The 27,782-nt window shown below is 42.4% G+C and overlaps 1 protein-coding gene across 4 annotated transcripts in view; it reads right to left on the reverse strand.

The window, feature by feature from the left end:
* The window catches only part of PCNX1 (pecanex 1), a 139,482-nt gene that overhangs the window by 32,804 nt on the left and 78,896 nt on the right, over positions 1-27,782 (reverse strand). For all 4 annotated transcript variants that reach the window (XM_060175537.1, XM_060175540.1, XM_060175538.1 and 1 more), the window contains 12 exons: positions 26,005-26,222; positions 24,948-25,101; positions 24,514-24,546; positions 14,189-14,360; positions 13,596-13,706; positions 12,361-12,452; positions 11,443-11,552; positions 10,830-10,935; positions 8,453-8,545; positions 5,335-5,485; positions 2,999-3,140; positions 1,995-2,172 (listed from right to left, as the gene is read on the reverse strand). In XM_060175537.1, the coding sequence (XP_060031520.1) occupies positions 1,995-2,172; positions 2,999-3,140; positions 5,335-5,485; positions 8,453-8,545; positions 10,830-10,935; positions 11,443-11,552; positions 12,361-12,452; positions 13,596-13,706; positions 14,189-14,360; positions 24,514-24,546; positions 24,948-25,101; positions 26,005-26,222 (1,560 nt within the window). The remainder of the gene's footprint in view (positions 1-1,994; positions 2,173-2,998; positions 3,141-5,334; positions 5,486-8,452; positions 8,546-10,829; positions 10,936-11,442; positions 11,553-12,360; positions 12,453-13,595; positions 13,707-14,188; positions 14,361-24,513; positions 24,547-24,947; positions 25,102-26,004; positions 26,223-27,782) is intronic.

The following is a 27,782-nucleotide window of genomic DNA, read 5'->3' on the forward strand; positions in this document are numbered from 1 at the left end:
ATTGTCCTATCAAGAATAGAAAAAAAAAAAAAAGGAAAAAATGGCCACTGGGAGTGGTATATTCATAGTGTTGGCACCAAGCCCCAGAGATAAGGCTAGTAGCAAAACAAGTCAATAAATAAATGGCAGAAAGCTAGGTTCTGAATTGGAATAGACTGTATTCAAATTCTGATGGTGATATTGAAGAAAACAGGATCTGCAATAACACAGCTACGTGACAATAGTGTGTGTTTGCGTGTGCGTGCGTGTGTGTGTGCGTGTACGTGTGTGCGCGCATGCTTCATGCTTCTCTTTTGAAGGAGCCGGAATGACAGCTGACCAGGTAGGACACTACCTCACCATGCACATGGAGCGCTTCTGACTCCACACCACAAGGGAGTGCCATGACACCAAAGACAGCCTCAAAGCTGAGGCGTTCCCTCCCACCACACTCACACACACACGCACACACACGCACGCACACCCACACCCACACCCTAGTTTCTCTAACTGGATGAAAAGGCTGGTCTAGGAGCAGTGAGATCACTCATGCAGGAGGCCCAGTCTTTGTAAAATGAAACACAGGGTACACATTCAAAGTAATTTTTCCTTGATGGTTGTTAAATCAATGGTGTATCTTATAATGATATCTTAAAATAATATGTCTGAAGGGATTCTTTGAGTATCACTTATTATCACGCTATCTACCAAGTAACCACATGAAAAGGAAACAGCTTAAGAGCTGACCTTTCTCTGTTCTTGTCACTGGCGAGGTATAAGCACCCAGAGAAGATTTGCTGTCTGGCGTATTGTCAAAAGCAATTTGTTTGATGAATGAAAATACTCAGAAAACTCAAGCTAATGAGAATTGAGTGTCGTGACTGTGCTTTAAGGTTCCAGGAGCACTGTGCAAGCTCTTGAGTGCTCTGTGACCGGTACCACCACACTCACTCCTCACAGCTCCCTTACAACACCCCGCCCCCAAGGAAAGCTACTGTCTTCTTCATTCAGCCTTCAGGCAATTGCTTCCCTCTGTATACCCAGCAGTCAAACTCAGTAATCCCACATCTATTTTTTTTTCTTCTCTCTCTGCCTCCAGGGTTATCTCTGGGGCTTGTTGCCAAAACTACGAATCCACGGCTCCTGGAGGCCATTTTTCCCATTTCATTGGACAGGACAGAGAGAAATTGAGAGAGGAGAAGGAGAGAGAATGACAGACACCTTCAGACCTACTTCACTGCTTGTGAAGCTTCCCCCCTGCAGGTGGGGAGCTGGGAGCTCGAACCCAGATCCCTATGTGGGTCCTTGAGCTCAGTACTATGTGCACTTGACTATGTATGCCACCTTCCGGCCCCTATCTATTTCTTTTTCTTTTTTTGCCTCGAGGGTTATTGCTGGGGCTCGGTGCCTGCACTATGAATCCACTGCTCTTGGGAGATTATTTTTCCTCTTTTTGTTGCCATTGTTGTTGTTATTATTATTATTGCTGTTGGATAGTGCAGAGAGAAACCAAGAGAGGAGAGGGAGACGGAGAGGGAGAGAGAAAGACAGACCCCTGCAAACCTGCTTCACCACCTGTGAAGCGACCCCCTTGAAGGTGGGGAGTCAGGGCTGGAACCGGGATCCTTACGTTGGTCCTTGCGCTTTGCGCCATGTGCGCTTATCCCGCTGCGCTACCGCCCTTCCCCACCTATTTCTAAAACTAGTAAAAACCACCATCTGTAGAGAGCTTCTCTAAATTTGAAAGCATATGCTTATTAGCATTTCTCCAATTTTCCTACATAACTTACTCTCACCCTCCTTGTTAAGGCAAGAAGTATGATTCTTCTTAATTGCAGTGACAAGGGGCGTCCAGGGACTCTAGTATCTTCCTAAAAAGCTGGCTGACTAAAAAAGGGTGCCACTGAGAAGGTGGTGAAGCCAGTGAAATGCAAGCATATTCCTCACTCAGACAGTCTTTCACTGTGGGAGATGCTGTTTCATGGCTAAGGACGTGTCTTCCGCTGATCAGTTACCTTGCTGAAAAGTATGGACATGAAGAAGAGATCTAATAGCATCGTCTCTGAGAAGGCTTCGTAGTCGATGTTGAAAAAGAGCACAGTGAAGATGACCGTGACGTACTGGTACGTAGGGCTGCTGAAGGAGGAGCGCAGCAGCTTGAGCCCGGCAATGGTGATCATCAAAGCACCTAGTCTGCAAAGTCAAGAGCGACCCGTCAAACCAGGGCGACAGCTTTCCCAGGCTGACCACAATGCCACAGCCACAGTCTCAATGTCCCCGATTAATAAAACGTTCTCCAATAAACCCTGACCTTCTGGTATGAAAGCATTTGCTGACTTGTAATCTTTCTATAAATAAGCAGGTTAAAAAAAAATCAACATTATATTCTTGACATTTAGTTGTTCGGTTTAAAAAATCAATGGGCGTTTGGCACATGAAAATCATCTTGAGCGTCACTCAGCAACACAGATCTCCTTCAGCAGACGGGCCCACAGGATGACACGGCATGACTCGCAGAGTATGCAAAACTGCTGCCTCCAAAGTTACTGTCAAATGTTAAAAAACTTTAATACACTCGGAAGTGTCACTTGAAAATGACACCTGGAGTGCTAACATAAGAGCAGAACAGATAGTAAAAAAAAAAAAATCAAATACCAAATTTCTTTTTTAAAAAGATGTATCTTTCTCTCTCCTTCCTCTCTCTCTCTCTCTCTCTATTTCACTTGACAGGACAGAGAAATTAAGAGGTAAGAAGGATGGAAGAGCCAGGGAAGGAGAGACTGGCAGCACTGCTTCACCCACCACTTGTGAAACTCTCCCCCTTGTGCATGGTCACACCTCCACTTAGCCAGGTACACCATCACCCAGACCCCAAGACAGAATTGCACCTGAATTTATTATCTCATGGTGCCTTGTAAGAAAGGAATACTCAGTGACCACTTGTTACTTGTTCAATAACTTAGAGGTTGCTTATGACAGCTACCAGGAATCAAGTTTTTTAGAAGAATGTTGTACTTACTCTGTATCCAGTTTTTTTGGACTAGCAATTGTCTCTGCACTGCTACTAAGTTCATTGAGAACGATCAGTGGGTAGATGATATTTTTCTCCATGAAAAGAAGCCACACATGAAGTTTCTCAAACCACATCATAGTGGCTGCATCTAATAAGGGGTAGAAGGCAAGACCACCTGTCATCTAATGTGCAGAATGGTTTCACTGTCGTCAGATGAAAAAGGAGTATCTTACAACTCAAATTAACCTCTGCTATAAATAATGCAACACACCCAGGACTTCGATCAATAATAGCCCAATACATGAATTCTGAGAAACATCAAACTTTGCATCTTACATGTTACTTAAATTTAGATGAATTTCATTTTTTGAAAACTCATTTCTTTAGCCATAATGCTCCTAATTATACCTAAAACTTATGGAGAAAAGGCTATTGAAGACTATTAGACTGTCCCTTGCCCTCAAAGAAACATACGCGTCATTAAGTTTGTTTTCAAAAGCCTCACAGAAAGCCCATAGTCACACATTCAATCATTAAGTGTAAGACGTAACATCTCAGAGCAGATAGCAAAGTATGTTTAGTCATATACTTAAGAGTCATTTTTATTACTAGTATTAGTTTTTCCAATACTTCGATATTATCTCATTGGATAAAGTGTTTACAATACACGGAAATATTAAAAAAGAGATTCTGTAATTATCTGGAGGAAAAAAAAAGTCACCTGATGGTAGAAAGGTCTTTAACAAATGAGTATTTTTTTTCTCTCAGTTGTGAAAATCAAGAGAGGGTGCTAGTTTGCTCACACTAATACTTGCATAAGTCACAAATGTTAAGCTTATTCAAAATCATAAACATTGAAACTAAGCAGTATAGTTAATGACTTAACCATGATCATAAACAAACTGGGTATATCTGCTATTATTTATATATTAAAGCAATGCTAATAGCTTACCATCAAAATATTCTGAGGTATTTTCTTGATGGTAAGGGTGGGCCAGTACAGAGTGTGAAACATCCCTCCCACAGGTAGGGAGTGGGGACTTGAACCCAGATCCCTGTGCATGGTTATGTGTGCATTCAACTGGATACCTGATTGCATAGTCTCCATTTATCTATATCAATCAATCAATTTATCTATCTATCTATCTATTTATCTATCTATCTATCTACCTACAGGAAAGAGGAGTCAGGGTTAAAAGTGGCAAGCAGAATCTTACCAAAGAGATGGGCTTCCTACCTTGCATTCAACTGGATACCTGATTGCATAGTCTCCATTTATCTATATCAATCAATCAATCAATCAATTTATCTATCTATCTATCTATCTATCTATCTATCTATCTATTTATCTATCTATCTATCTACCTACAGGAAAGAGGAATCAGGGTTAAAAGTGGCAAGCAGAATCTTACCAAAGAGATGGGCTTCCTACCTTTTTTGGCAGACACTTTATACTTTATTCCAAATATACATGAACAAAAGCAAGGGTAACTTTTCATTAGATCAGTTTTTTATATTGTCCCTTTTGGTAGCACAAAGGAATAGGTCACAGGTGTCTCTATCCTAAAGCCTTGGGCTGCCTACATATGTTAAGGGAAACTGAGAAAAAACAGAAGCTGGAAAGACAAGTCACAGATACATAGAGAAGAATTTAGCAGTGGGGAGTCTATGAAAGATAGCTAGAAAAAACAGAGTAAGTTCTTTCTTTCTTTCTTTCTTTCTTTCTTTCTTTCTTTCTTTCTTTCTTTCTTTCTTTCTCTTTCTTTCTTTCTTGCCTCCAGGGTAATTGCTGGCGCTTGGTGCCTGTACTACAAATCCACTGGTCCTGGAGGCCATATCCCCCCCTTTTGTTGCTCTTGTTGTTTATCATTGTTGTTATTATTATTGGATAGGACAGAGAGAAAATAAGAGAGGAGGGGAAGGCAGAGAGGAGATGAGAAAGACAGACATCTGCAGACCTGCTTCACCACTTGTGAAGCGACCCTGCCCCCGGCCCCCTCCCTTCAGGTGGGGAGCTGGGAGCTCACACTGGCATTCTTGTGCCCGTCCTTGGCTTCCCACCATGTGCACTTAGCCCACTGCACTACTGCCTGACCCCCACAGAGAAAGTTTTATTCCCTGGGAGTTTGCATTGTAGTAACGACCTTTATATTTCAACAATAATTAAAGGATCCCTGCAAGGGGTCTGAACCATACATTTCAACCTAAGTACAAGAAGTTTATACTTAAATTTTTTAACAGCAATGTGTCAAAAAAAAAAAAAAAAGAAAAAGAAAACCCTCATAGTATTAAAAAGAAAACCCTCATAGTATTAAAAAGAAAACTATGAATGAAATACTCACTTCTAACTTCATATTGGTTATACTCCATTGTCTTCAGCAGTGGGTGAGAGAAGCAGTGCCAGGGTAGCTGTTTTCTAACTTGAGGCAACACATAGTGGGTCACAAAGCCCACAAAACCCACCACTGCGTACAGCACATACTTCAGGGCGGGCTAGAAGGAAAAGCATGTTGACAAGATTAGAAATGTGTTCTGGTCACAGAAGAACCTGTCATCTACTACTTGAGTTTCCCACTGGGCATTAGGAAACAACAGAGCCGGGGGCTGGGTGGTGGCGCAGCTGGGTAAGTGCACACGTGACCACACCAAGGACCTGGATTCAAGCCCCTGCCTGTCACCTACAGGGGGGAGCTTCACAAATGGTGGAGCAGATCTGCAGGTGACTATCTCCTACCCCCCCCCCCAATTTCTATCTGTCTTATTAAAAAGAAAAAAAAAGAAAAAGAAAAAACCCACCAAGAATGGCGGATTTACAGTGCAGGCATTGAGCCCCAGCAATAAGCCTGGTTGCAATTAAAAAAAAAAAAAAAAGAGGAAGAAAGAAAAAGAAAAACAGCAGAGCTAATTTTAGAATCTAAGAGAAATTGATTATTTCTCCACAGTTTGATTTTTTAAAATATGTGTTTATTCCCTTTTGTTGTCCTTTTTGTTTTATTGTTGTTGTTGTTAATGTCCTCGTGGTTGGATAGGACAGAGAGAAATGGAGAGAGGAGGGGAAGACAGAGGGAGAGAGAAAGACAGACACCTGCAGACCTGCTTCACCGCCTGTGAAGCAACTCCCCTGCAGATGGGGAGGCGGGGGCTCGAACCGGAATCCTTACGCCGTCCTTGTGCTTGGTGCCACATGCACTTAACCCGCTGTGCTACTGCCCGACTCCCTTCTCCACGGTTAAGATTCCACATTAAAAAAAAAAAAATTCCAATCTGGGACAAAGGTTATGCAAGTGTCTTTTTCTTTCCATTTCTTTTTAAAAATTTCTATCTTCCTTCCTTCCTTCCTTCCTCCCTTCCCTCCTTCCTTCCTTCCCTCCTTCCTTCCTCCCTTCCTTCCTTCCTTCCTTCCCTCCTTCCTTCCTTCCCTCCTTCCTTCCTCCCTTCCTTCCTTCCTTCCTTCCTCCCTCCCTCCCTCCCTCCCTTCCTTCCTTCCTTCCTTCCTCCCTTCCTTCCCTCCTTCCTTCCTTCCTTCCTTCCTTCCCTCCCTCCCTCCTTCCTTCCTTCCCTCCCTCCTTCCCTCCTTCCTCCCTTTTTACCACCAAGGTTATCCCTAGGGCTTAGTGCCTGTGCGACCATTCTTTAATTTCCAGTGGCTACACCGCCTCCACCTTTTTCTATTAATTTTGTATAAGTGGAATTAAAAAGAGACAGAGAGGGAGAAAGAGAAGGTGAGAGAAACAGAAAGAAGGTGAGACACTTGCAGCATTGCTCTGCCACTTGTGAAGCTGCCTCCCTTCTGGTGGAGACCGGGGGCTTGGACCCAGATCCTTGCACATGGTAATGTGTGCACTCTACTGAGTGCAACACCACTTGGCCCAGCAAGAGATTCATGCCTGCAGCTCACAGACCCTAGATTTAATCCCCAGCATTATCATAAGCAAGAGCTGAGTGGTACTCCACCTCCCCCCTTCCGCACCCCACAATGACCCTGGGTCCATACTCCCAGAGGGATAGAGAATAGGAAAACTATCAGGGGAGGGGATGGGATATGGAGTTCTGGTGATGGGAACTGTGTGGAGTTGTGCCCCTCTTATCTTATGATTTCTGTCAGCGTTTCCTTTTTATAAATAAAAATTTTAAAAAAACTCTATTATGTAGTTTTCTAATTAAATCAGCTGCAGGAGCTAGCGATTGACCATACACTGCAATACTATCAAACGGTAATGACCTTCTTTGGTGTCTCATTATTCCGCATGATATGATGGGAGCACATAATCATACCAAATAACGGGGGAAAGGTTTGAGGCATCTTGCTTGCTATTCCAAAAATGCTATGTGAGAGTGATGTATTAAAGTATTTTAGCTAGCAGAGATAAAGCATGTAAGTAAAACTGTAAGTAAAACAAAAAGAAAAAAAAAGCAAAAAAGGATGAGAAAAAGCATTTCTTATTGCTTCACTTGCTAGAGTTCACATTAGCATACAGCTCTCATGGGTCAATACACTCACAAAGAACCCTCACGTCTAAGACTTCAATGAGCTGTTATGGATCCAGAAACCCTAGCACCTTTTAGACATGAATGAATCTCCATCTCAGTCTTGAAAAGCTCAGCTGTGAGGTCAGGAACAGTTTAAGTTGAGGAGGGGGAAAAATAAGCAAAAAAAAAAAAGGCTTGCATTCAACGTCAGCTACTACAGACTGGGGCTTCTGCTCAGACATCGTCTTTCTAGGGTCACGAACTCTGGAGATGACTGGTTGGCACTTAGAAAGACCAACAGGGAGGCCCACGGCAAGGAGCACAAGGAGGGAGCCAAGGCAGCTGCTGGCATTCAATGAGGGGCTGACCGCAGTACTTCACGGCTGCAGCAACAAAGACGCTGAGCTGGGGTCACCTAGCTGAACCACTCTCAGGGCCAGCGACCAGAGACACCAGGGGGGATTACGTGACTGTCATTTAAAAAAATCAAACAGAAAGTCATTATGTTCACACTGGAGGAAAACACGAATCTCTGGCTGGGCCGAGTGGTGCTGCGCTTAGTAGAGTGCACACATTACCATGTGCAAGGATCTGGGTTCAAGCCCCCAGATCCACCAAGAAGAGAGGGAGCTTCACGAGTGGCAGAGCAGTGCTGCCAAGTGTCTCACCTTCTCTCTCTCCCTCTCTGTCTCTTTTTATTTATTTATTTTTAATTTCTTTATTGGGGAATTAATGTTTTACATTCGACAGTAAATATAATAGTTTGTACATGCATAACATTTCCCAGTTTTCCATGTAACAATGCAACCCCTACTAGGTCCCCTGTCATCCTTCTTGGACCTGTATTCTCTCCCCCACCCCACCCCAGAGTCTTTTACTTTCTGTCTCTTTTTAATTCGACTTCTATAAAACTAATGGAAAATACAGTAATATCAGAAATGGGCGCAAAGTTATTTTTCCCTCAAACAAAAGAACCAAATGATTCCTCACCTGCAATACTGTGAACACGGTGCTGACATGAATAGCGAAATATAGCACAGCGATCACAATGCACACTACCAGGTCAGACTGTAAACGTTCACTCTGAGGAAGAAAGCAAAATCATCAATTACACACAGACTTAAAAAACAAAAAAACACAACTCTCCTTGACTTGCAGTTGCTGAAGTTTCAGAACTGTATCTCACTGATCCCACTCTCTAGCACCCGTAGATAATTTTTTACACATATCAACTACAAAAAACTTCTTATTTCATTCCTTAGTGGTTTCATATCATGTTTTCTCACGGTCATACCACGGAATCCATTGAAGTTAAACTCCTTCTATGTCATTCAGAACATACAGACTTGGGAAGACCGGTTTCCCTCAATGCCTCTAGCTTATAAGGCTTACATAAGAGAAAATAAAATGAGGAAAAGTTATTACATAATACACAGCATTTTATTTTTACTTTTTTTTTTTTTTTTTTTTTTTTGTGCCACCAGGGTTATCTCTGATCTCTGGGGCTTGATGCTTGTACTACCAATCCATTCCTCTTGGAAGCCTTTTTTTTTTTTTTTTCCTTTTCCTTTTCGTTCTTTCTATTTTTATTTGACAGGACGGGGGGGGGGGGGGGAGACAGAGAAAGGGAGACAGAGACAGACACCTGCAGACCTGCATCACCGCTCATGAAGCATTTCCCCTGCAGGTGGGGAGCAGGGGCTCGAACCCTGATCCTTGCAGGTGGTGATATGTGCGCTGAACCAGATGCGCCACCACCCAGACCCTACATAACACATTTTTTATGACAAAATTAATTTTCACTGTCATGTGAAGTGTTCAAACAGTATATTTTGTCCTGTTTTACTTTCTGGGTTTTGGTTACTTGAGTGTTGTAGTAAAAAGCAGAAATCACTTTATGTATTTTAGTCAACAGACCTGCAGATATATGCTGTCAAAGTGGATTTAGAAATAACCTTTGCTACTATAATGGATGAGTCCCCAGTGGATGGGACTCAGTCACAGCAGATTTGGGGACTCAGAAGGGGGAAGGGAAGACAGGAGAAGGCTGGGGACCCAGGGTCCTATGTCCACTAGATGACTGTGTGACTGAGAGTGACATATGCCACACTAATCTTGGGGAAAAGTGTAAGTGTACACAGATGACGACAAGGATCCGGCAAAATTAACATTTCCTCCACAGAGTGCCATCGAAGCTGAAAACAAGAGCTATAGCCTTGACTAACATGGGAACTAGAATCAGAAAAAAAGTGTTCAAATTGTGCCTCAAGACAGTTTTGTATTTCTAAAGTGCTCTAAGCAAATACATGAACATCTGACGCTCTGTGAGCATAAATAGTGTGTGCAAATCAAGACTATCATTGGGTCTTTCACAAATAGACAGAATAAGGACATAGTAACTCAGAAAAAGAGTGCTTTCTGCTTTGTTCCATAAAGCAGATGTGAACTTACAGAAATTCGTTTCCAAATAATGGCTAAATGAAAAATGAACATTTACAGGGCCAGGTTGAGCGCACAAGTTACCATGTGCAAGGAGCTGGGTTCAAAACCCTGCTCTCCCCACCAGCAAGGAGGCAGGAAGCCTCAGGAACTGTGAGGCAGAACCACGGGTGCTTCTCTTTCTCTCTCCCTCTCTCAATTACTCTGTCCTATCAAATTAAAAAAGAAAGAAAGAGAGAAAGCAATAAAGAAGCAGGTCTGCAGGTATCTAGCTTTCTCTCCCTTCTCTCTCTTCCCCTCCTCTCTCCATTTCTCTCTGTCCTATCCAACAATGACATCAACAACAACAAAAATAACTACAGCAATAAAACAACAAGGACAATAAAATGGAAAGTAAATAATCATAAAATTTTTTTTTTAAAAAAAAGAGTTCTGCGAAGAGGGGCTGGGCAGTGGTCACCCACTACAGTGGGTGTCACGTGGACTCAGGGTCAAGCTCTGCTCTCGGCCTGCATGGGAGCTACTTAACAACCAGTGGTCACGGAGGCAAGCCTCTCCTCTTTGCTTTCTTTCTCTCTTTCCCCTGCTTTTCTTCCTCTCTGTCTCTCACTGAGTCCCAGCAATAACCCTAGTGGCAAAAAAAAAAAAAAAAAAAAAAGGAAGAAAATAACTATATGAGCAATGAAATCATACAATCTCACGTGACATAAACATGGCTAGCGCACTGTTCTATCTTGAGAGATAGAGTTTTAGGAATGCGAATTTCTTTTCTGTCTAAGTTTGAAGTAAAGGCAATTCATCACATCCAAGTACGCACTTCTGTAGCTACACATTTCCCTCCTGCTAGCTACTGAGGGTGTTCATCATACAACGTGATGAACTCGCTACCGCTTCAGCCTTTCAGGTGAGTTTAAAAAGTAAAACTTACAACAGAATTTTTAAGTTTTTCAGGCAATGGGTCTTTTACTTCGGACAGAGGGTCTTCTGGATTTTTATCTTCTGTTTTTGGAAAAATCTTGGATTGCACCAACGAGCTTTACATCGAAAAAGAGAGAAAAATATATATACATTTACAATCTGATAGCAGTACTTCAAATTGCAAATAAATGTTACAACTGAAAACAAAGAGGCCCTTGTACATTTAATCATTAGTAGTAATTAGTTTTCAAAAGTTGAAAACATTGTAAGTAAGCACACAGTGAGGATTTTTTACTTGAGACTTGGTTTCAATACTTCAGAGGGAAAAAGCTAATGAATGCTTGCATTCAATATGATTAGGAGGCCCTCAATTTAATGATTTTTTTTTAATGATCATGCTGGATCACCTCAGTCTGCTGTGTAAGATTCAAGAGGACGGTTTCACACAAACATGTACCCCAGACAACACCCACCAAGGACCTAGTTAACAGCACACTCTAAAACCAAATGGAGATCGGTGTGAACACTTGGCCAGGTAATGGGAAGCAGAATGGACAAGTTGAATCTGAAAGAACGCCAGCTTCCTTAGATTCCTTTAACCAATAACAAAGCGTCTTACTTACAAAAGTACAGAGGGGTCACTGCTCTGTCTGCTGAGGTGGTACGATGTCGCCACTAACAAGCCACAGAAAATGGAGAAAAGCACTGGGATGTGCTGTCCATCCCAAGAATCCTGTTAGGAGAAAAACACAACAAAGTTGCCAGCAGGACGCCGACCGGACTTCCCTGGACAGACGACCCCACCAATGTGTCCTGGAGCCCCGCTTCCCCAGAGCCTCACCCCACTAGGGAAAGAGAGAGGCAGACTGGGAGTGTGGATCCACCAGTCAACGCCCATGTTCAGCGGGGAAGCAATGACAGAAGCCAGACCTTCCACCTTCTGCATCCCACAATGACCCTGGGTCCATGCTCCCAGAGGGATGGAGAATAGGAAAGCTATCAGGGGGAGGGGATGGGATACGGAGATCTGGTGGTGGGAAGTGTGTGGAGTTGTTCCCCTCTTATCCTATGGTTTTGCCAGTGTTTCCTTTTTATAAATAAAATTTAAAAAAAAATACAACAGAGTATGCATCTAGCCAACTGTCTATCAGTACTTGGGGGACAAAGGTCAAAGCTAAGTTTAAGTGCAACAAAAGCTCATACGCACTGAACTGCATTTCTGCTATAGTTAAGACGGGTGGCTTTCTGTGCAAGAGTCTAGTTGCTAAACCACCTTCAGGTTTCTTTTGGTACTAACGTCCTGCTTACACACAACTTCAAGTTTCTTTTAGTATGGAAGCTCTGTTTCTTAACAATAGTTGAATAAGAAACTCCTTTAAAATTCAAAGTAAATGATAATCATGTTCAACATATGAGGACGACAGTGGAAATGAACACTGACAGTTGCGTGTGGGGGGGGGTGCGGGGAGATCATCACTAATGAATTTAAAATGTCCCTCATGTCGATGTATAAACAGAATATACCAGACTGCATCACTCACCTTCAAAGCGCCGTAACACAATCCATAGAGCAAGGCCACTGCCACGATGCTGCAGATAAAACTATAAAGTGCCGCAAGCAGGCTGGTAGTGGCTAGGGAGGAAAAAAATAAGAAAACTGAGGGCAGGGAGGACAGCATAATGGTTATACAAAAGGACTTTCATGCCTGACTCTTCAGTGCTCCAGGTTCAATCCCCCTTACCACCAGTAAGTCAGAGCTCTGATTAAGAGAGAGAGAGAGAGAGAAAGAGAGAGGGAGAGAGAGAGAAGAAGCAAGCTGGTATTTCATAACAAGGGGAAAAAAAAATCCAAAACGGCCACTGGAAAGTGTTCTGAATGGTATGCAGTGCCTACAGTTAAATACCCACACTTCTGATTTTTCAAAAATTCTGCCACTTCCTCCCATGTTTTCAGAAACATTTTACAATGGCAATTGCTGACACTGCAATTTTTTTATCCAAGTTAAAATTTACTTGCATTGAAAATAAGGACTATTAATCAAAGCAGCAGAAATGTACTAGATTTCAAGAACTTGACCTTTTGTTTATGAAAGTATGGGAAACGAGCCTGACAGAGACCTGAAGACAGAGATGCATGAAGTCACTGAAAGATATCAGCGCAAACGCCAACAGATCTTGTGATAGTTAAGTCAGTGAATTCATAATACCACCTGCTAATTCTTTATAAAAAAAAAGTATAGATCTGGTTAACTACTAACAATGATAATTACAATAAAAGCAGATCCGATGTAACTGCTCCTAATAATGGACAGGCATAGTTAGGAGAGGCCGTCTCTTTTAAATATATACGTAACAGGCTTTCTTCAGTAGCAAATTTGTATAGTAACCATAGAAAAAAAATGTATAGTATTTTTTTTTTCCTTTTAGAAAAACACCTTCCACAAGTTTCTAACAGGCAATGTGACCCAATCTACTGCTAGGATCACCTACACTAAACTGAGTCACTTCTTATAAATCAACTCTACTTCCTGGACCTTCCACTAAAGTAACAGACTTGACTATGTTTTGCTACTGACAAATTAATTCTTGTTCAGTTTGCAAGTATTCAACCAGTGCCTCTCCTTCCTGACTGCAATCCTAAGATGAAAACTGGAAACGTATTTATAAGTCCATCTTCTTACTTCCTGATCTAGACCCTCCCCTGGTGGACCTCATGTCTAGGGTTACTTGATGATCAATAAAAGGAACACTGTAACTTTTAAGAGGAAATACTCACCATTACCACCAAAGATATGAATATCCAATTGTTCACAAAGGTACATTACAAATGTATTCACCTGAGGCAGGAGACCAATGAAAAATACTATTGGGAAACAGAGTGTAAACACTAGAGAGAGAGAGAGAAAAAAGGATATTAAAACACAGTACCCTGTATCCACACTTCTGAAGATCCTAAGATGGATGATGAAAGAAAGCTAAAACTAAAATTAAAACCTAGCAATTTTCAGAAAGATACCATACAAAATTATTTCTGTATATATAACTGTTTGGGTATTTAGCTTAGCAGCCTATGCAACAGTCAAGGCCAGTTTTGAAAACTATTTTCACATAGTAGAAACCCAAGATGTAGAAGGTAAATGAAATTCTCATTGCATATTCTTCAGGAAAAGACAAATTACTATCTTTACTTATTAGGTTTTTTTTTTTTTTAATTCATGATAGTTCTACACTATTATTCCTCAATGAGAATATTACAATTACAGTGAAACAGATAAGAGTGGTTTTTGTCTATAGAATTGATCTATTTTTTAACTATCTGAATGCATGCGGGTGAACATGATGAGTGGAGGTACCTTAAAGATAACTCACCTATAACTAAATCCCTGGCTGATAGAAGCACCAGTGGATTGGTGAAAGTTATTCCATATAATTTGAACTTGGTTGTAGTAAGGTTTCTGCTACCATAATCCAAAAGCCAAATAAGACCACAGCACAGACAGAAATAAACTGGTCTACTGTAGGCAATGATACGGTTGTGACCCTGAAAGTGATATATTAAAAAAAAAAAAAAGTCAGTTTAGTTGATATTAAGAATCACGACTATTGAGATCTTAGATGGCTTACATGGTATTTCTAAGAATTCAGAGTGCTTCTACGTAGAGTTAGATTTCTTTTTTTTTCTCTTTCCTTTTTTTGCCTCCACAGTTATTGCTGGCCTGCACTGTGACTCCACTGCTCCTGGAGGCTATTTTTCCTATTTTGTTGCCCTGCAGGTGGGGAGCCTGAGGCTCGGACCAGTATCCTTGCGCCAGTCCTTGCACTTTGTGCCACGTGCGCTTAATCCGCACTACCGCCTGCCCCAGAGTTAAGATTTCTGACTGTTGGGAGTCGGGTGGTACCACAGTGGGTTGGTTAAGCGTAGGTGGCACGAAGGGCAAGGACCGGCGTAAGGATCCCGGTTCAAGCCCCCGGCTCCCCACCTGCAGGGGAGTCGCTTTACAAGTGGTGAAGCGAGTCTGCAGGTGTCTGTCTTTCTCTCCCCCTGTTTTCCCCTTCTTTCTCCATCCTATCCAACAACAACAACATCAATAACAATAATAACAACAACAATAAAACAACAAGGGCAACAAAAAGGGAATAAATAAATATTTTTTAAAAAATTTTAAAAAGATTTCTGACTGTCACAGAAATGACTGGTAAGATAAGGTAGAAAAATAGGATGAGCCTGGTAATACTTGAAATTAGAAGTCTTGGTGTGGCTCAAGGACCGGTGTAAGGATCCGGGTTCGAGCCCCTGGCTTCCCACCTACAGGGGAGTCACTTCACAGGTGGTGAAGCAGGTCTGCAGGTGTCTGTCTTTCTCTTCCCCTCTTCTCTCCATTTTTCTCTATGTCCTGTCCAACAACGACGACATCAATAACAACAACTACTACAACAATAAAACAAGAGGGAATAAATAAATAAATAAATAAAATTTTTTTTAAAAAGAAGCCTTGGTATGAACACACTTTGTTGCAGGTCATTTTACTGGGGGGAAACAGTGGTTGCCAGGACTGCTGTTGACACGCAGGGACAGCCTCTGCTCTCCACTACCTAGCCCGGCCCTTCTTCACCACTGTGTACAGGTCTCTGGAGCCTCTCTGGCCGCAATGCCCCCCACCTAGTCCAGGCTGCCCCTTGTCCCTCCCTCCTCCTGTTTCTTAGTTTGCACCTGAGCGTGTGATAGATCATCTGGTATGTGTTTTTATTTTATTTTTTTTTAATTTTTACTTACAAAAAGGAAACACTGACAAAAACACAGGATAAGAGGGGTACAACTCCACACAATTCCCGCCACCAGAACTCCCTATCTCATCCCCTCCCCTGATAGCTTTCCTATTCTATTTCAGAATATACAGAATTCACAGGGTACCCCAGGTTTTGGCAAGAAATACAGACTGATTAAAAAAAAAGACACTAAGAGAATAGAGTTGGTCTGAAAAGGAAATATATGCATTTTTATATACAAAATAATACAAAGTCATACTGTATTATCCATATGAGGAAGTTCTTACGTGCCAACCTTTCTTGATAACTAAATTATTTAATCTCATCAAAATTTGGTTCCAAAATGTACCGAAGCCTGATAGAACCTTTCAAATCAGAAATATGAGCAGTGACTTTATTTAATAAATAGCGGCTATGAGCCTCAGCCCCTGTGGAGACGATCTCATTTGATAGCTAGCAGTGCACTTTCATGATAGAAGTCCGTTGTGTGTTCTTTGAAAAATTATATGCAGGACTTGTGAGTGAAACAAACTTCTGAGACCAATGTCTATGGGCAGGAAAGTGCGCTCAGATGGTGTGCGCGCCTCTTCATGTCCATGACCCCGATGTGAGCCTAGTCCACTCCAGCTCTGAAGGAAGTTTTGGTGTTGTGATGACTTATTCTCTCTTCTATCTAGAAAAGTGTACTACCACAGAGTAAAGGACTTAGGCAGGAGGGGGCCTTTCCAGTCCTGGTGCAGGATGGTGGAAAGGAGCCAGTGTTCTGCAGAAGACTGAGAAATTTTACACATGTACCGACAACTGTGTTTACTGTAAACCATCAATCTCCCCCCTCCAATTAACAAATAAAAGTATTTGATATCCAGAATTTAAAAAATAGTTGACTTGGAGCAATGAAGCCTCAGATGACCCCCCCCAAAAAAAAAGTAATTCACCTTTCTATTATCTCTGAAGGACTTATAAATCTAAAAGAACAAAATTTCTGACTACCTCTATAAAAACAATGCTACACTCATAAATCAGTGTGTGCATATGAGCAAACATAGACATCTTAGTCTCACCCACCCCAAGAAACTGGAAGCAATGGCATTTCAGTGATTTGGGTGATGAACATATGATCATTCACAGCCAAAGAACCAGGGAGAACCAGGGTTCCAGAGAAAAGGTTGGTTTGAGCAAAGCACAAACACATGTGCCAATGAAGAAGCACTCAGAGTGCTGAGAAGACAGAGCAGCAGCAGCAGCAGCTGCGTTTCTCCCTCCTCCCTCTCCCTCTCCCTCTCCCTCTCCACTTCACTCTTGAGGTCAAGTAGGAGAATCCAAGGAGATCATCTGGGACAGCAACAAGACAGGATCAGAACGACTTTGGAAACTCACCAAGTCACCAGCTTGCCTTTCCCAGAATGTCATATGGTTGAAATCATGTAATATGGGACCTATTCAGACTGACTTATTTTACTTTGAAATATACATTTATGAGACAACAAGGCACCACTGCACTCCTGTGAGAAAGCTGTCATCAGAAAAGGTAGTAGCAACAAATGCTGGAGAGTTTGTGGAGTCAAAGGAACCCTCCTGCACTGTGGGTGGGAGTATAAATTGATCCAGCCCCTATGGAAAGCAGTCTGGAGAACTCTCAGGAGGCTAGAAGTGGACCTACAATTTGACCCTGCAATTCCTCTCCTAAGAGGAATATATCCTAAGGAACCAAACACACCCATCCAAAAAGATCTGTGTACACCTATGTTCATAGCAGCACAATTTATAATAGCCAAAATCAGGAAGCAACCCAGGTATCCAACAACAGATGAGTGGCTGAGTATGTTGTGATATATGTATATGTATATGTATATGTATATGTATATGTATATGTATATGTATATGTATATATATATAGATAGATAGACATATATATATATACATATATATATATATTCTACATAGCTATTAAAAATGGTGATTTCACTTTCTTTATCCCATCTTGGATAAAGCGTGAAATAATCATGTTAAGTGAGGTAAGTCAGAAAGGAGGATGAATATGGGATGATCTCACTCATAGACAGAAGTTGAAAATAAGAAAACACAAAGCAGAACCTGGACTGGGTTTGGTGTATTGAACCAAAGTAAAAGACTCTGTGGTGGGTGGGAGGGTTCAGGTCCTGAAAGATAAAGGCAGAGGACCTAGAGGGGGTTGAATTGTTATGTGGAAAACTGAGAAATGTTACATATGTACAAATTACTGTATTTTTCTGTTGACTGTAAACCATTAATCCCGCCAATAAACGAATGTGTGTGTGTGTGTGTGTGTGTGTGTGTGTGTATGGGGGGGGGTAAGGATAAGTGAAACGTTGTAACACAGGAGAATTGCTGTTTAAGGGAGTAAGAAGAATCTCTTTTCCGTTACACCTGGCAATGTCTGAGCCATTTCTGTTGTCAGTGTTAGGTTTTGAGGGCTATCATACTTCGTAAGCAGTGTTCAGGCATACAGAGCATGATACAATAAACACAGCAGAACTGCCCACACATTCAGCAAAGACTTCACGCCCTCGGTCCCCACATGCAGGGGACAAGCTCCATGAGTGGTCAAGCAGGGTTCAGGTGTTTCTCTCCCTCGCCCCCTCTCAATTTCTATCTATATAAAATAAATAAATTAAACAGGAAATAGCGGGGGGGGGGGAGGGGGACAAGCAAATGCTTTCTGATTTGAAGCACTGAGAACACGTCACTCTCATAGCAGTCCAAAAAAAGAAAGGGAGAAAGACTATGACCTAGATCTAGCTGAGAAGAAACGTCAAATAAACTGTAACTGCCGGACAACCTGCATAATAACTGGCCCATTAACTGCTAAAAAATGTTAATATTTCAAAAGCCAGTCCTAAAAAAAACTGCTCCAGACTAACTGGCTAAAAAGAGCAAATGAGGGAGTCAGGTGGTAGCGCAGTGGGTTAAGCATAGGTGGTGCAAATCGCAAGGATCCTGGTTCAAGCAGGCACCAAGCCCTAGCAATAACCCTGGGGGGGAAAAAAATCATGGTATGGGGACCAGCACATCTGTTAGAGTGCATGTGCTACCATGCACAAGGATCCTGGTTCAAGTCCCTGGTCCCCACATGCAGGGGACAAGCTCCATGAGTGGTCAAGCAGGGTTGCACGTGTTTCTCTCCCTTACTCCCTCTCAATTTCTGTCTATACAAAATAAATTAAACAGGAAATAGGGGAAAGAAAGAAAGAAAAAGTGCAGTTCTTTTTAAAGCATTCTTGGTATTATCCTTACACCTTTCCCCTAAGTCTGATATCATGACAAGATAAAAAGTTAAAAATCTCGGGAGTCAGGCGGTAGCGCAGCAGGTTAAGCGTATGTGGCGTGAAGTGCAAGGACCCGCGTAGGAATCCAGATTTGAGCTGCAGGGGAGTCGCTTCACAGGCGGTGAAGCAGGTCTGCAGGTGTCTGTCTTTCTCTCCCCCTCGCTGTCTTTCCCTCCTCTCTCCATTTGTCTCTGTCCTATCCTACAACAATGACACTAATAACAACAACAGTAATAACTACAACAAATAAAACGACAAGGGCAACAAAAGGGAATAAATAAATAAGTTAAGAATCCCAATGAAACTTCCAGTAGCTCTCTCTCAGCTCCATGCTCACCAAGCACAAACATCTTAATCCCGACTGCTCATATGTGGAAATCAGAAACTTGTTAAGATGTGGCTAAACCACCTCTCTGAGACTGTGAGAACTATAGCGGCTATTGGTGGGAGACGGTGGCAGGAAGGGAAAAGTATGGAATCCTGGTGGTGGCTACAGTCTGGACCTATACCTCTCCCATTTTATGGTCACAGGAACTTGTTATGAGTCACTGATATAGAAACTGTCACAGTTCCTGGCTTGCTTTAATGACTCTGAGTCTCAGGCTACCGAAGATGCTGGTCTCAATGGACACAGAATCACTAAGGAGCCAACTGCAGCTATTGCTTCCGGCTTAGACAAAAACGTTGAGTTGAAAGCCATGTGCTAATGTTTGAGGAGGCAGTACTGCAATCAATCGTTGCTACTGAAGATGGAATCTCTGAGGTCAAGTCTAAAGCAAGTGACAGTTTTTTGGTCACAGAATGATCAGCACTTCATTTTTTAACCTTTTTTATATTTATTTATTTATTCCCTTTTGTTGTCCTTGTTGTTTTATTGTTGTAGTTATTGCTGTTGTTGTCGTTGGATAGGACAAAGAGAAATGGAGAGAGGCGGGGAAGACAGAGGGGGAGAGAAAGATAGACACCTACAGATGTGTTTCACCACCTGTGAAGCGACTCTCCTGCAGGTGGGGAGCTGGGGGATCGAACTGGGATCCTTATGCCGGTCCTTGCACTTGGGCCACGTGTGTTTAACCTGCTGCACTACTGCCCAACTCCCTATTTCTTTTTTTTTTTTTAATTATTATCTTTTTAAAAAAATCTTTTTTATTCATTGGATAGAGACAACCAGAAATCAAGAGGTATGGGGATGATAGAGAGGGAGAGAGACAGAGACACCTGCAACCCTACTTCACCACTTGCAAAGCTTTCCCCCTGCAGGTGAGACTGGGGGCTCAAACCTGGGTCCTTGCGCACTGTAATACGTGCGCTCAACCAGGTGCACCACCACCCGGCCCTTAAATTATAATCTTTACTTATTGGCTAGAGACAGCCAGAAATTGAGAGGGAAGGGGATGATATGGGGGAGAGATACAGAGGGACACCTGCAGCCCTGCTTCACCACTTTTGAAGCTTTCCCCCTGCAGGTGGGGACGGAGGGGGCGCGGGGGAAGGGCTCAGACCTGGGTCCTTGTGCTCTGTGACATGTGCGCTCAGCCAGGTGCACCACCATGATCAAGAGTTTGACTGCACAAAATTCTTTCTGGATTTCTGTCTCTATGCAATAAATAATAAGTGAAATGTTTAAAAAACAAAGGGGAGGAGGAGGGAGAAGAAACTTGCTACGCTGCTGTTGGGATTGCGAACTAGCACAGCCCCTTTGGAAGACTGTATGGAGAGTGTGTAGGCTGCTCAAGTGAAAGTAGAATTAAGCTGTGATCCAGCAACGCTGCCCTTTAGCCAAAGCATGTGTAAACACTAACCCAAAGGGACGTATGTGGGGAACTTCCGGAAACCTGGCTATGGAGTTGACGGGACAGCAGCTGTGTTTTGTTGTCCCGTCAACTAGGAAAATCAATGAATGTCACCTGAAAACTCAACAAAATATGACCAGGATCTCTTTAAAAACTCACCAAGCCGCAGGTGAGTACAGACACGTGTGGCTTGTGGACACAAAGGGGGGAGTGAGTGGTTCCCAGCCCCGGAATAAACACCTGCGCTCAGAGGTGACCAAATTAGATTGGCAGCTGAGGCATACCATATCCGGGTCTGAGTTTTAGCAACAAAAAGACCATTAAAAAAAGAAGAAGGAAAAAGAGCATCTAAAAACTCACTTATTTACAACTGTAACTTCTCAAGTCTCTGTGCTGCTGGGCCCCAGAGGCTGGATTAGCAGCAGGGAGACCCACTAATTGGCATCAAGTTCAAAGAACCCACCTGGTGATTCAGGATAACATTTCCCCTTCCCCACCAAAATACAAGCGGGGAAACCAAACACCTTGGTTACAGCGCCTCCTGCCGGCACAACAATGAAATCCACATTAAATGAGGCAACGGAGAAATACAGACAGCAATGATAGAAACCTCAAACGACTCGACAGATACAGACCTAGAAAAAAATGACAGTGATAGAGCTCAGAAAACTCATTATGAAATCACTTCAAGAAACTAAAGTTAAAATTCAAGAGTGGGAGCCGGGTGGTAGTGCAGCGGGTTAAGCGCAAGGACCAGAGTGAGGATCCCAGGTCGAGCCCCGGGCTCCCCACCTGCAGGGGAGTCGCTTCACAGGTGGTGAAGCAGGTCTGCAGGTGTCTGTCTTTCTCTCCCCCTCTCTGTCTTCCCCTCCTCTTTCCATTTCTCTCTTTCCTATCCAACAACAACGACATCAATAACAATAACAACAATAGCTACAACAATAAAACAAGAGCAACAAAAGGGAATAAATAATAAAATATTTTAAAAAAAAATTCAAGAGCTCAGAGACCAATGTACCAAAGAATTACAGAGGAAAAAAACAAACAAACTCCAAAGAGAATGTCAGGACCGAAAGGACACTTTGAATGTGATTTAGCTGAGGTAAAAGGCTTCGGAAGTAGATTAACCAGATGGAGGGAGAGAGTGTCAACGTTATCAGCCGCAACTACCATACCCTGTGATTTACAAACCCCAAAGGGCCACATGCACCCCTGTGTTCACAGCTGCATTATTCAAACAGTCAAGAGTGGGAGCAGCCTAAATGCCCACTGACAGATGACTGGGGAAAGAAGTCATGGGCTATATTCGTGATGGGACAGTACGTGCAGTCTACAAAGGGAATATTCTGTCCTTTGGGACAGAATGGGTGGAACTGAAGGCGATCACGCTTAGTGAAACAAGTAAAAAGATGAAAGACAACTACCACCGGGTGTTTCACTCAGGTGTAGAATCTACAGAACTTTCATACACATGAACTTGGGGGGGAAAAAAAAAACGTAAACAGAAAAACAGAAGCAAAAAGACTGTTTCTAAAACTTTGTGAGAAACACAATGGTTACTTTGGGGACACAGAACTTTAGCGGTGAGTGTGGCATGGTGTTATACTCTGTAGTCTGAAAACTCACTATTAATCACAAATAAAAAAAAACGGCAAAACAAAGCAGGGACAAAAAGGGAAAACACAAAGTCATGTATTGAAGCAAAGCAAAGGACTCTGCGGGAAGAGGGGAGGGGCTGAGGGGCTGAGGGGCTGAGGGGCTGAGGGGCTGAGGGGCTGAGGTGGCAGGCTCGGTCTCCACCACCACCAGCAGCCAGAGCTGGGTCCCACTCTCTTCTTAAAATAAATGAAGAAAATAAGTGCACACATGATCACGTCCAAGTACCCGGGTTCGGGTTCGAGTCCCTGCTCTCCTCCTGCAGGGAGGATACTTCAGGAGTGGTGAAGCAGGACTGCTGGTGGCTATCTCTCTCCCTCCTCTCTCTCAATTTCTCTCTGTCCTGTCAAAAAAAAAAAAAAATGGCAGTAGATTTGTAGTGAGGGCACCAAGCCCCAGCTGTAATCATGATGGCCACATATATATGAGAAAAATGTTTTGTAGTATTTTTTTTGTTGTATATTCATAAGAACCTTGAGTTTTAAAAAAAACATCACTGGTGAAACTGAAAATGCTGATTGGAAAGTAGATGGTTATTCCAATAGGCATAAACTTAAAAAATAATACTTCTATGTATTTTTATATTTCAAAAGAGCTTTTTTTTTTTTTTTTTTTTGCCAGGTTACCTGGGGTTCAATGCCTACACAAAGAATCCGCAGCCCTCACAGCTGATGGGGGAGATAGAGAAGGGAAAAAAAAAGAGAGAGAGACACCTGCAGCAATGCTTCACCACATAAAGTTTCCCCCTGCAGGTGGGGCCCAGAAATTTGAACCCAGGTCCTTGCACACTGTAATCTGTACACTCTACTGGGTATAACACAACCCGCCCACCTCCACCCCCAGTACCTACACCCCCCACCAAAAATGTTTTGTTTTTTTCCCCAGCATAATAAGCATAGTCAGCTGAAGGGAAACCATTTGCCTCTTTGTTTTGTATTGATCTTCCACCCTCAGTAAGTATTCGAGCGTGAGATACAAATGATCACATTCAGGAAAGAAGGCTGGTTTTTTCAGTAGAATGCCTTTTGGTCTATTAAGTAAATACTCTAGGAGGAGTACTAAAACTGTACTATCCTTCACAAAATTTAATGTTGGGTAGATACTACTTTTGTCTACAATCACAAACTAAATAACAAGATTTTGATATCACTAGTGGCCACAGGTCTAATCAGAGCCGTGTACTGCTTCTTATTTATTTACTGCTTCCACAGTTACTAGCTGGGGCACCCCCGATCCTGGTGGCCACTGTTGCCCCCCTTTCCTTCCCCCTGGTGTATTTGATAAGACAGAGAAACTGAGAGGGGAAGGGGATAGAGAGAGGGAGAAAGACATCTTCAGACCTGCTTCACCACTTGCGTGTACTACTTTTTCATTCCTGCTAATAATAATTACCTATACAAAATGATGTTTCCTACCTCAAAATTCTACTTTTCCCAAAATGTATTCATGACCTTTTGTTTAAAATCTACAACTTATCAAATACCCCAAGTTATATAAACTATGACTATCAAATTGCTAACCTTCACTCCTAAAATAGGTGATTAAAAAGAAATTATTTGGTGTGTATGTGTGTGAAGAGAGAAAGCTATAGTCCTCAAAATATACAGTATTGTATAAATCAATGGTGAACAACAGAATTTCAACTTAAAACTAAATTATTTTATTTTTTATTTTAACTTTTAAAAGCAAGACCCTGAGAGTATGGACCAACCTGCTAATGCCCATGTCCAGTGGAGAAGCAATTACAGAAGCCAGACCTTCCACCTTCTGCACCCCATAATGATCCTGGGTCCATGCTCCCAGAGGGATAAAGACTAGGAAAGCTTTCAAGGGAGGGGATGGGATACAGAACTCTGGTGGTGGGAATTATGTGGAATGTACCCCTCTTATCATATGATCTGGTCCATGTTTTTTATTTTATAAATAAATTTTTTAAAAAATGGAAAAACAAAAACCAAGACCCAAAGTCCATGAAACCATGTCCTCAATCACATTTTGCTATTTTCACATTATGCTCACTTACAGTCCACGGCCGCAATGCCACGTTATCTCATGTTCACAAATCATTATCTTTCTGACAATGTGTCGAAACTTCAATGAGAAAACAAATGACGTCCTCACTTCACCTGCCATGTGACCCCTACAAAGTGGTAGCCATATTAGAGTAACTTACGTGTCGGGGAGACGAAGAATCTGGCTGAACACTCTAAAAATGAAACAGAAAAATAATTTGATCTACTTAAGTCCCACTGATTTTAGAATCAACTTCCAAAATGCCTGAAATGATTTTAAGTAAAGATTCCAAAGCCAAGAAACAGTTATGTTCATTCTACTGAAATAAAGTCAGAGGATCAGCCTCAGATACTAGTGTCACTATGATAGCAGAAACGTGACTTATAGAATATACAAAAACCCACTTATACAATATGCTATATAAACTATACACAATAATCATGTATTTGCATTTCATTATTTTTCAAAGTCTCTTTTGTTTCAGCCAATCAGTAATGAAGCAGCTACAAGCCAATACTTTACAATTACCAGGCAATCATAGGAAACCTGCTTTTCAACACAAGACTGTTTCGCAAACTGAAGAGACGCTGGTACCTTAAGTAGTGAGTACTGACAGCTGGCTATCACCAGGCAGAACTGGAAGACCCAGATATCTCTGAAGAAGCCTTGTATGAGAAGAACAGATCCCAAAAAAGCCACAAGAATAGCCAGGATGACCGCTAACACGTTCTCCAGGATTTCACGGTTTCTGCAGAGGGGAAAAAATGTCCAAGTCAGTCACTCACAGACACATGAAACTAATCGTGGTGAGAGCGGGAGACACCAACAGGAAGCTCACACTGTGTTTGCAAAGATGTTTCTGGGTCTGAATAAGGTTTCTGATCATATTAAAAAAGAAACCAGCCATGTGAAAATTAGCACAAATTTAAACAGTTAACCTTTCCTCACGTTTAAGAGCTACTCTGGCCTAATCCAGCTGTCTAGCCTTATTTTCAACTCTCACACCATCTTCCCAAACGATATATTTATTCTGCCTGCATGTTAGCTATCAGGCTCAGGCAAAAACTACTGAGGTCATGGACCCCTTGAAACATACCTAATATATATACTTCCTAGCTTCATCCCACACAAAGTCAGCTAGTTTCATCTGCTCTATCCCTCTTTGGGTTCCTGCTTATTAAGCAATTTGTTCTGCTTTATACCTTACTGCTTTTCAGCCACCAAGATGCAGATGCTACTTGTCTGGTGTCTATTTCCCGGCACTAATTCCACCACTGACTGACCCACCATATCTCTGTTTCCTCACACAGATTTCCTTATGAGTACTCAGAGTCAAAGGAGGCCAGCTGTAGGTTTGCAAGGTTCTCTCGCTGAGCAGCGCTTCCCCCACGCCTGACAGTCTGGGACCAGTCCTAAGCAGTAAATGGGACAACTGCAGACTTCATGTTATTAGTACCTCATCTCTCAGGAATTACTATACATTGCAGTTTTAAGGTCAATGTCTGGGAACCTTTGGACTTACGTTCTATCTCAACAAGACCAAAGCAGCAAACATTTTTCAAACAGCAAGTACAGTAACAAAACTCCATTAACATTAAACATTTGTTAAAATGTTAACAAACAAAGCTTCACACTCACACTATCTTCTCACCTGTCAAACAGAGCCAGAAGCGTGAGTCTGTCAAAGTGAACGCCGACCCACAGCTGGGGCAGGATCCAAAAGCGGTAATAGTGTTTCACTTTTTGCGCAGCTTCTTCTGTTGGGACATAGGTAGCTGCCAAGTCAGGGCTGAGATCACTATCTCGCTGTTCCAGCAAGTCTGTGTCAATGGTCAGTAGTCTGTTCAGACGTATCTGGGGAAGACAGAGCTGAAAGGCAGTTAGCACAGGCACGCTCAACTATCACGATTCGGGCTACGCAGTCCGTGTACAGATATCAATCTACTCCATGTAGGTATTTTACGATCATCAGAAACCACAGAAGACAGCAGTAGGAAGTTAACAAAAAACCAAACAAAATGGGCAAGTCTTTGCGGAAGGTATTAAGGAAACACTTAGAATCATGACATACTGTGAGGAAGCCGCTAGTGAGCCCATGCAAGTCATTCGCAGTGACTTATCTGTGCTCCCCCTTCTCCCTGCCATACTGCCATTCTTTTCCCATTAAGCTCTGAGTCTCAATGCCTATGAGAAACTGAGTCCCTCTGCACTGGCTTTAATGCTTCTCACTTCTTGCTATGTTCTTCCCACCCTATTGACAGGTGGACCCCCTGTGTAATACCTCCCACCGGTTCCCTTCTGTTTTGTTGCTTCACTTGGCTGCTAATCTGAGTTACAGACAACATGACATTCTAGCTCATTTTAGCTCCCGCGCTTTCATTCAGTGCTGACCAGGTGACTCCTCTCCCGAGCGAGTCAGAAAGTGACTAGCAGAGCTAGTGAAAATTTTCCTGTTTCAAGGCTCTCAAACAACTTGGAAAAGCAGTGGAAAGCAATAAAAATAATTCTTCTCCCACTTTCGTTTTTCTTTGAAGTTTCCAGAAACACACTGCAGCAAACAAGTAACAAGTATTTGCTATCCTAATACATAAGCAGGTAGAGTTCAGACACGTGTCCTAAATATGATACCGTCTTCCAAACAGGGAAAAACACTTTTATTCTCGTACTCAAGGGTTCCTGAGTCTCAGCACACAGGTACTTTGAGCAAAATATCTGTGTTGGTAGGGCCGTGCTGTCCACTGTAGGCTGTCTGTCAGTAGCATCCCTGACTCTCAGCCATTAGGTAACACAAAGCATTCCCCAGGCTGAGACAAGTCAAAGTGTTTCCAGACACTGCCCAATGTCCACTAGCTGAAAACCACTGCTGCATCCCCACTCACGTCTACACCCTCAAGAGTCTGTCCGCAGGTCACTGTCTTCGTGAAGCTGCAAATAATGTGGCACGTCAGGAAGTGAAGGATCCATGTGGAACAAGATGCACCTATGTGGCTTTCAGATATGTGCCTTTCAAGGATTCATCTGTTTTTATCTTTTCCGGCCTCTAACTTCTCAATTTCCCGACTGTTTATTTCATATAGCATTTTTAAATGTAGTGACATGGCCACAAAGCCATACACAACGTCTATGAGGGAGTCGGGCGGTGGCGCAGCGGGTTAAGCGCAGGTGGCGCAAAGCGCAAGGACCCGCATAAGGATCCCGGTTTGAACCCCGGCTCCCCACCTGCTTCACCTGCAGGGGAGTTGCTTCACAAGCGGTGAAACAGGTCTGCAGGTGTCTGTCTTTCTCTCCCTCTCTCTGTCTTCCCCTCCTCTCTCCATTTCTCTCTGTCCTATCCAACAATGACGACAATAATAACTACAACAATAAAACAACAAGGGCAACAAAAGGGAATAAATTAAAAAAAAAAAAAGTCTATGAATAGACAGCAGC

This window comes from Erinaceus europaeus, chromosome 16 (genome assembly GCF_950295315.1).
Source record: "Erinaceus europaeus chromosome 16, mEriEur2.1, whole genome shotgun sequence".
NCBI lineage: Eukaryota > Metazoa > Chordata > Mammalia > Eulipotyphla > Erinaceidae > Erinaceus > Erinaceus europaeus.